General features: G+C 37.4%; 1 protein-coding gene across 1 annotated transcript in view; it reads left to right on the forward strand.

The window, feature by feature from the left end:
* Positions 1-316: 316 nt before the first annotated feature.
* Positions 317-10409, forward strand: part of TMEM135 (transmembrane protein 135) — a gene marked incomplete at its 5' end in the record, with an annotated part of 145436 nt that continues 135343 nt past the window's right edge. The window contains one exon of the mRNA XM_009070356.1: positions 317-409. Within this exon, the coding sequence (XP_009068604.1) occupies positions 317-409 (93 nt within the window). The remainder of the gene's footprint in view (positions 410-10409) is intronic.

The raw sequence follows: 10409 nt of genomic DNA on the forward strand, positions 1-10409 counted from the left end.
ATTCTTATGTCATTAATATCTGCAACTTTTCAGAAATACCTCTTGGAAACACTGCTTTCCTGGAAGAAAAGTAATCCTTTAAATGAAGTGAATATATTAATGCAGTGTTTCAGGTGTTTAATGTTTATGAAGCACTTTGGGAACTCGTCTGAGAATTATCTGTCTCTAAAAATATACTGATTAATATTTATTTGTAAGTACAGTTCATGTAAAGGGACAAAATTGATAAATCATGTGTAATTATATGGTAAAGGTAAAATATGATCTACATGAGTGTTTCATTTGCATGTAATATATGTACCAATTACTTTTTCAGGAAGATACTTGGAAAATTCTACTTTTGGTCTCCTGGCTTTGGTGCTGCTTTACCTGCTTCTTACATGGCTATTCTCATCGAAAGGAAAAGCAGGTATAGTTTGTGTTTATGGATTTTCAGTTTTATGTAATAATATTTCTTGTTTTGGTCATTTGATGATTGACATTTGACAGTTCAGTGGTTTTGTTTCAGAGTGCTGGAAATGTAGTTAATTGAAATTGTGTCTTTTGCAACCTTTAATTTGAATCTAGAAAGCTGCAGTGAAAAAATATTTTACAAACCTTATTCCCTGTTTGTGGTTTGTTTTCCTTGTTTAATGTGTAATTGGGTTGCTCGGGATTGCCTGATGAAACTGTGGGTTTGATTTTTGTTTGTTTGATTTTTTAAAATATCATTTGAGTAATGTTTGCAGTCATTCACAGTGAAGAAAAATGCTGACCAAAGTTGCTGAAGTCTCGAGTTAACATTGTGACATTAGGTAAGATAGGGAAATTGTAGGATGTTGTGGAAAAAAGCTGAGTGGATGAGCTGAAACAATCCAAATTTGATGAAATTTATTGATACAGAAATCAAAACCTGTCACTTAAGGAAAGGTGCTGAAGTTCAGCTACCCATGGGAAGTTCATTATGAAAGCATGAGAGGTGGGGAAGAACACTCTAAGTGATCCAAGGACAGCCCAAAGCTGCTGCTTGTAATGTGTCCACAAGAGGTAGGTGAAATCCTGGGTTGTAAGGTTTTATTGTTTGAAATTCAGCTTACGTTGGTAGCTGAAAATCAGTAGTGAAAGGTATAAGACTTTATTAATTTAATATGGAATGAGATGCTTTAGGCATCTAGTTAATAGGTTTTAGGCAAAGAACAGAGGGTGACAAAAGTGTAATGTAAGGGATTATTGTTTAAAAGAAAGATACTGGGAGATACTGGAGGTGATGTGAATACACTGTTGATTGCTGTGAAGATCTGAAGCTTCCCTAAGCAGTCGTTTCAAAATAATGGCAAATATGTATCATAATGGTGTTGACTGACTCTCAGGCTCCATTCCTGAATTTCAGTCATGGAGCAAGCAAATCCCAAGCTGAGTTTTAGGTATGTCGAAGTTCTGTCCTTTTAAAACAATGCATTGGTGTTGTTTTTGAAGACTGAGGATGCGTAAGAAGTTCTGGAAACATGGGAGCGCTTCTAAATCACTTTCTTTTGTGTATCTGTAGAGAAAATAATCATAATCACGTTACTAAGTAAGTTAATTATCTCTTTAATGTCTTCTCTAGCTGTCTGATTTTCATTATATTTTAATTACCTTACTAAGAAGTTGGGTACATTCTAGTAGAACGTTGTCTATTAACTTTGATGCCCACGGCAGTGCTGGAGTCTTAAGTTTCATTCTGTAGTGAGAGCAAATGTGTTTTCTCCCTTTGATCAGTGACAACACTGGCTTAAGCTTTTCCTACAGACCTGTTATAATATGAGGATTTTCTGTGTAAGACTTATGATACTTCTAGATAGCATTAAAGAGGAAGAAATCAGGCTGGTTGTCCATCTATGAACTTGCAGCTTTCAGAGTATTTGTGAGTCAAGGGTTGAAACTGCTTATGAGCCCAAACCCATACAAGATTTTTGTGCAACAGAGGAACAACTTTGAGAAACTTCCAAAGCTAAGCTTGTTAAGTGTAGCAAAAAGAGTATGCAAACAAAATTAATATCAAATGGGTTTTTATAAAAGTCTTAGTGGCAGTGTGTGAAAGCTTTGACATGTTTACAGGCTTCTATGTAGCACCTGAAATTTGAAAGGAATGAAAGTTGAAATAGAGGTATGTGAAAATGACAAAAGTATATTGGTACAGCATGTGTGTAAAAAGTAACGCTGGAATACTTAATTTCTGGAGGGTTATTCTCCTTTCTGTCAGAATCCATAATGTGTGATCTAAGGCATTTCGCCTAAAAACTTCACATTATGTTGTGTCAGAGGAAAAAAAGGCAACGTTGGCATTGTAGTTTTAACAAAATACAAAAAAGTAAACAAAAAAAGATAGCTAAAAATGTATTGCTATTGTACTTAATGAAAAAGGTTGGTAAATGGCATCAAAATGTACTTGAAAGTTTAGGTTTTTGAAAATAGGAAGTTGTTTGGTGTGTTCTCAGACAGCAGCTGTGTATAATGTGCAAAATGCTGCTGCTGACAGACTTAGTGAAATACGACTTTGGGATGTCACATCTGTTTGCCTGTTAGCTTCTGTTACAGGCAAAATCACGTTTTAATAGTCTTGTAGTCCCTTAGGAAACTGACATTTCACCAGGAGACACAGTGGCATTTTCAGTTGTCTTCTTAGTAGCTTAGAACAAATTGTAGTGAAAAATCAGGGAGGTGGGAAAAAGTTGTGATTTGAGTTCATAAACTTATCTCCAGCCCTTCCAATTGCTACTAGCAGCTGACAGCAACATCCAACTTAATCGCTTAATCTCTTCCCAAGTGGATACCCTATTTTAAGTACCTCACTGGCATTTGCTTGCACAGCATCTCTGTCAATCCTGAACTTGGGAACAGCAGGCTTGTAAATCAGATTTTCTTCCAAGTGTTGTTCATGTGTGCCAGCATTGTACATTTTATAGTTCTTATAGAAGAATGGGAAAAAGAGGTGGATAGCTTGGCTAGGCACATTATAATCCCGAGGAGGAATATGTTTTCTAATGTGTTACAGAACTAGTTTGATTATAGTTTGTATATATACGTAATTGCACATTGGCATGGCACGGACAGTGAGGAGGGGATGACATTGCATGGAAACTTCAGACAGGCTCAGGAAATAATCTGCATTTTATTATGCTGCTACAGTTCTATAAAGATATAAACGGCACATTAGTACGTCCATGTGTCTTCTATTTGGTGACTATAAAATATGGTTATCCTCTCTATGAAAACTGGTTTATTAGGATCTGTGGAAAGGGCCAAAGAATAAAAACACTTGTTAACTTTTTTGTATATATATCTGTAAATGTTCTGTGAGATCATTGCAAGAGAACTGGTCACATTATTATGATTGATGTTTTGATAAAAATTATTTTTTAGATAAGAGTTGGCTGTACATACGTAAACATGGAGATTGTGTTTGCAATGTGCAGATTCACAGTCTGTGTCTTTTGTCCTTTACTCCAGGAGGATCTCAGAATTTTTTGCCTTTTTCTGGTGCTCTCAAGCTGTGTGGACTTTATGTTAGGATAGGAGGAGGCACCTTCCCTGGCCAAGGCAGGGTATGTAAATGGTAGTCTGACATCTGTCACCTGCATAGTTAGTGTATCTTTGATGCTCTGAGCAGTGTGAGGAGGACACAGAGTTAAATTTCAGATGATTTTGACTATACATAATCTTATATAGTACAGATCTTTTAAATCACTTTTAGCCTTAGTCCTGCCATGTTACTTCTCTGTATTTATGGCTCTGGCAGAGATAGTGAAAAAATGAAGTAAAAAATATTGTGTTACTGGTTTGTTATTTGCAAAGCAAATGTTCTTGCAAATAAGGGAAGTACTCTCTTTTCCTGCAGAAATGTAAACAATTAATTAGAATATACATTTTTCTAATGGATTTTGATTAATTATTAACATTTTAGTTACCACGTCTGTACATATTGTCAAAATATCTATGGCTGTATGATAAGAAGTAAGCTTCTGACAGGTGCACTTGCACATGTGTACTTAAAAGAATATAATGTTCTTTACAGTTTCACTTTTTTTGCATCTTCTGCTAAAGAAAAACATGTAATTGTTTTGTCACAGCATTCAGTTTTGTAGTGTTAGACATTAAAAGCTTTGTTAATGTCTCCTCAAAACTAGAGATCTGACTCAGTTACATTCATTTCATTCAACTTCCTTAGGAAAATGTTGCATTCTTTTTATTAACCTTTGTATGGAGTTGTTTAACCATACAGTCCTTGTTAGCTTCTATAGGTGTTGTTTCCAACTGTTGAGAAGAAGCAAATTTATTTTTAATTTAAAAACAAGATTATTTTGCTTATGTCTTTTGGCTTGTATTTGTAATTCAAAGTTACAGTCTCCTGTCATTTCTTTCAACATCTATTAAATGTTATCAACAAGAATTGAGCATACAGTAAGAAGGAGGTATGTGGCTTGGACTGAAAGACGTGGCACTACCTTATTCTGGAAGTACTGAGACTGTGAGAAAGCAAGGAAGTAACTGAATATACTTGTTAAAATTGTTGTGAATGGAGTTGTTGAAATGTGATTTGAGGCTTGGCCGAAGTCAGCCTGTTACTGGAAATCTGATTAGATCAGTTGTACCTTCCTGATTTCTGAGACAAAGAAGTCTCATAGCTCTGTGGAGAGTATGTATTTAAGACCACTGTGATTACTCTCTAGGAAAAGAATTAATGTTCTCCTAAGTGTTTTGTAAATGTGCTGATGTTTCAAAACCATTTGTGTTTTGCTAATAGCTCAGTGGCACATTTCATTTTATTGGACTCTTGCTCAAGAAATCATGTATTAATGACTTTCAAGAACTATAAAGCTTTAAGAGGGCACACAGTTCCAGTTTTAATGAAATTGTCTTGCTGCCTGGCTAACTCTTCCCCTTCACCCCCCACCTTTTCTAAGTAATTAAGCCAGAGAAAGTTGAACTACAGCCACCCAAATTTTCTGTGGTGGTTCTGAAGGGACCCTTCTGGGTCTGCCCCCTGCTCCCCCCTTAGGCTGCATTAATGTTTACATACTGGCTGTTAACATTACAGCGGCGCCTGTCTCGGCGCTGCAGTTCAGACTCTGTCACTGATGGTATTATAAAACTGGAGATTTAGGGCTTTTAAAATTTGGTTGTAAAATCTTGCTCTGGGCAACTATTTGCAACATGTTGAAAACTTTGGGTGCTTTTTGTAAAGTCAGATTCAGTATCCCATGCTCTTAGGTATTTGAAGCATGTGCGTTTAAAAAGTGGTACAGTGCAACAGTGCATGTTATAGAGAGCATCTGTGTGTATACACGCATATATTTAGTGACCTGGGAAACAAAAGTATTACTGTGTGTTGTGTAGAAAAGTGGCAGAAAGATTTGTCTAAGAACAATGGGGAATTTTTAGACTATGTTTGTTCTGATGTGAAATGTTCAGTGCAGTTAGGGTTATTTGCTTGTCATAAATGCCATTAGTCTAAATACATTATAAAGGAGAAATATGGCAGGACAGGAATGGTAAAAAGTATATGCTGTAAAGAAATAACATTGTTTTTGTAAGTTTGTCCACTCAAATACCAATTTGTTGGTATATATTTCTTTATATGTTCTTGAGGTGACAGTTTCCTTTCTCAAAAATGGTATATGGTTATTCAGTGTGACGTTGTATTTTAGGGAAACAGATAAATCACCAGTATGGGGTGGGTGAGCAAAAGAAGTAAACAAGCTCATTTAGCACAGCAAGTGTTTTTGCAAGCAGATAGGAAATTGGGAAAACAGGCTACAGCAAGGGATGATTTTTTGCATATTTTTTGTGTTGTAGTGAAAGCCCTCAAGTTTGGATCACTGACATGAGTATTTGTGGTGTAATCTGGTAAGGACAGCTAGCAGGGGAACAAATTACTCTGGAGCTGTGCTCCTCTAGAGTGATTATTAGTTTCAAATACAGAGCCAAGCTGTAGAAGTTACTGGGAAAGCTTTTTGTTTCTAAACCAAAATATGTTAAATGCCATTATATTTCATCAGCTGCCTTGGTGAGAGCCAGTGTTTGAGGGGTATGTGTTTTTATAGTAGCAGCACATAAACATTTGAACATGTTTTGCTGCATGCTTTGAGGGATGCTACTGTGCTGTAATTATGGAATCATATCATATAATGGTTTGGGTTGAAAGGGGCCTTAAAGATCATCTATTTCCTGAAGAGCAGGAGAGCAGCTACAGTTTTATAGTTGATTATACATTTTCTGGGATAACACAGGCACCCAGAGTAAGAATACTGGAAGATCCCATGTGAAATAATATACCTGTGACTCTGCAGATGGTGGAGAATGTGTTGCAGCAACTGGGTGGGTCTGTAGAGACTGGGTTTGTTTTGTCATTAGGGTCAGGGCTGTCCTGGATCATGCATGGACTATTTGATTGCATTTGCTCAGTGGTCTCCAGATCCCTGAGTTTCAAAAGGATTTACCAGCTTAGGCACAGCACCAGCCATGAGGTTAATTTTTGAATGATAATGAAAAGGCATCTCGGACAGCACCATTAAATTCTGGACTACACTGTCCATGCACGTGGGGCCAGCCTGGGTGGACAAAGGGCAGTGCTAGGGTCATGCAACAAGCTCTGATAGATTCCAGGTGACTCTGTGCAGATAGCCTCCTCTCTTCCTGCACTGCTCCATGAGTAATTAAGGCTTGATTATAGTTAAATTTATTAATATTATTTTAAAGACCACTCTTGGCAAATCTGTTTCTGAAATGTTTTGTAGGCCGAAAGCTTAAAGTGGTTTAGTCATCTGTATGTTATTATATATTTTATACTCTGTTTTTTTGTCATCAACCTTAAAAAAACCACCAAAACCCCCTGTAAAACTTGGAGTCCTGTTGAAGTGCTTACAGATAAAATGTTAAAATTCAAACTGCTGCTGAATGTTGGACTATTCTGCGAGTTTGACTTGGATTCAGATTGCACAAACAGTGCATTAATTACTCTGTTCTCTCTGCTCAGCACTAGCATCCAGGAGACACTCATTTGGACTTCCTTGGCTTAAGCAAACACTTAATTCATCTTCTGTGGCTGAATGCTTGCGAGTAATATGCAACTCCCAGAGAGGGAATAATAAATACTCTGCTAATGTAGAATAAACTTCAGTTGCTGCTTAGGTGAGTTGGCTGTAGTGCTGACATTCACCTGGCGAAATAACATCCATGCCTAGCATGCCTCTCATGTGGTGGCTGGAAGTCTTGGAGGGAACTTTTCTGTGCTGTGTTCCTCAGGCGTACTTGTAGAGTGTTGTTTCTGGATACTACAGAGGAGAGCAGCTCAAATATTTGTTTCCACGTGAGCCACACCTATAAACCCTCTGTAAATGAATTGACTTTCCTGTAGGCTCATTGCTCTCAAGGTATGAACATTGTCATTAGCTGCTGCAGCAGGAAAAGTGCAAAGGTAGAAACCTAGAATGGTAATGATTTGCTGTATTTAATCATGCAAAGTTTTCCATGATAAAAGATTACAGTAGTGTACTTGGGTCAAACATCTTACTTCCCCTTCCTGCCCTCTTTCTTCCACATCCTGAGACAGAAAATGGCATGGTTTAGTTTCCTTTGGTAAGGACATAAAACACTACGTGTGCATAGTGTTTCTTGTAATCTGATGACCTCTACTCCAGACTGAAACTTTTTTGATAAAATAAATGTATGCCGTTAAAACCATCTCCTGAAGTCAGTCTGTCTGAGAAGCAGGAACACCACAGTCCACAACATTAAAGGCAAGCATAAAACAGGTCTCATGAATTTGGGCCAGCACCTGTCATTGCAATCTAGACTGCTCCAACTTCAGTGAAAGACTGAAACAATATGGACTGTCTGGTAGTACAACATAATTTTGTCTACGTGAAGGAATTTATATGTTCTCCAGCTTGCTGCTTCCATGATATGTTTTTCCTTTTAAGCTCTTCAGTCTGTGTTACTCATTCCTTGTGAGCAATCGACTGAGGAACTAGTAAAAGTGTTCTAATATCAACTTGGCAATTTGGAAATTTGAGCTTAAGGTTAGAAAATAATAGGTTCAAACTGGATTTGGCAGTAGTTTATTTCTATCTCTGGTAGGTGAAACATCCCATTAATGCCTGTATGTAGTATCTGGCACAGTTCATCATCCAGTACTGATGTCCTGCCAGAAACTGGCTTCTCAGTCAATAGGAGTGTGTTGAAATGACTCTCAGTCAAACTTTTATTATGGCTTGCCTGTCTTTCTAGAGAAGGTTGACACTGATTTCTGACACGGCTGTTCTTTGGGACCTGCTGTCTTCCAGGCCCTTATGGGTGTAGGCATACTCTTAGTAACATTCATCTGTGTTCTGTGTGATTAATTCATAGTTCCTAACCGGATTTGAAGCTTGATTTTAATACAACTTATTATGCTGTCATCATGAGTCTAAAGGGGAGAAAAAAAAGCAAATGGCACTGTATGTTGACCAGTCTAACTTCATACCTTGCTTCTGTTGGAAGTGCTAGTCTGCTGTTTCTGAATATAAGGGCATTTAGAAGTTAGTCATGCTGTGTGGAAAGCTGCAGTATTTCTCTGTTAGAGTTGGATTGATTTGTTGTGTTAGCCTTTTTTTTTTCCATATTGCTTTAGGTACTTTGTAAACAATGTAATCCAATCACAAATGTAATCATTAGTACATTAGGGGTCTAAAGAGAAAATTAGCTCCAAACATACAAGCAAAACAGTAGCTACTAGTGTGACAGACTAGAAAAATAGCATCAGGCTGCTTAAGTCTTTTGAAATGGATAAAAAAAAATGATGATTTGAGTATCTTGTCAAAAAACTTGTGTTGTGCAATGGGCTGTCTGAAACTGGGTGGAGAATATGACTTGGGGAGGGAAACACTGCTGTTCCAAGGGGCTTCTTTGGAAGCCCCCTGGAGCAAGAAGCTGAGCTGGGTTTGGGATGTGCAGGTAGGATGTGGCTGAGTGACTCGGTCTGAGAAGGGATGGGAGAGTAAATGTGGAGAAGAGCAGGTCAAATACTGGATTAATTTCCACTGGTGTTGGGACGGCCCCAAGTTGTCAGCTGTGGTAGTAACCTTCTATGCATATTTTTTTACCTTCTTCCTATCTGTCTTAAGATACGTTGTCCAAGGCCAGTGAATGTTTCACATATCTGCAACTCTGAGATTTTTCCGTGCCCTGTCTTCCTCCTCTTCCTAATTTTTATTAGCAGATCTGTCCCTTATGCCCTCTTTTTGCTATGAAGCAGTAGTGATTGGTGGCAAAATATGTAGCAACAATGACTTGCTGCTGCTGAGAGTCCTCAAAGCAGTTTTGCTCAAAAAGAGTGTTGTTTGCTTTTATGCTCTATGCAGATGCCTTCCAGACAGAGTGGCAAAGCCACACGTATTGTATCCCAACCAAGAAGGTGCCCAGAGAAGAACTGAGTGTTTTCTTTGTGATTGACTGAGCTGATGAAAAACAATTCTGTGTTGGTATCAGCAGTCCAAAGAAACTGTTATTTGGGGCCTTACTTAACATGAGATAGTCCTTCTCTACCAAGAATGTTAGTAATTTAAAAAATCCCTGGAAATCCTTCATTTCTTTTCCTGAGGTTTGATTAATTTGTTATTCTTCTGTTATCTCCTACTCAGTCCTGTTATGAAACTAATAAGCTTTTTGGACTCTGATTTGTATCTCTTCATGGAATCTTACGTGGTTAAGTCACACTTTAATTAAGAGGTTTTTTCCCCTTCTGTAGGTCAGCCTTTGTTTTGGCTCTGTAGACACCGTAGAGGAACTGGGAGAGGAGGAAGAAGGAGGGAATGTTGAAAGAAAATCTGTATAAAATAGAGTATAAAGCAGTTTAAAAAAATTAAACTTAGAGATGTTATCTTGTGTTGCACTAGCTGAAAACTCAGTAAGAATTATTGGTACTAATTTAACTGGAATGTATTACTGTAGATATATTTTCTTTTTGGCTTCTTTCCCTTTCCAGTTTTCTCATACCCTTTCTTTGGCATGTGTTCAAATCATGGAACATGTTGAGTTTATTTTCTTTCCTTTTAAGAACAACAAATTCTGAGTATTTGCAAGAAACCATTTTACTTAGCATGCAATGTGCTCCAAGCAAGGATTACTGATTTGCAGTTTTGAGCAATTTCAATTTCCCCAACCTGTAAAGTGTCCATTTCCTACTTTAAACAACCCAAAATTTTGAAATAGGCAATTCCTTTAAATAAGCAGTGGGTCATGAGTCCTTAGACTGTATGTTTTTGAAATGAAGTTCTGTGCCTGAACATTATCTTCGTGTGAAAGACTTGCTACTGGTATTTACTAAGCTCAAAAAATTAATCATTTTCTCTTTTGAAAACTTACTGCTTAGGTCTGTTTCCATAATTTTCAGCATTATTTTGAAAGCTTAT

The sequence above is a fragment of the Acanthisitta chloris genome, unplaced genomic scaffold, assembly GCF_000695815.1.
Source record: "Acanthisitta chloris isolate BGI_N310 unplaced genomic scaffold, ASM69581v1 scaffold590, whole genome shotgun sequence".
In the NCBI taxonomy this organism is placed as follows: Eukaryota; Metazoa; Chordata; class Aves; order Passeriformes; family Acanthisittidae; genus Acanthisitta; species Acanthisitta chloris.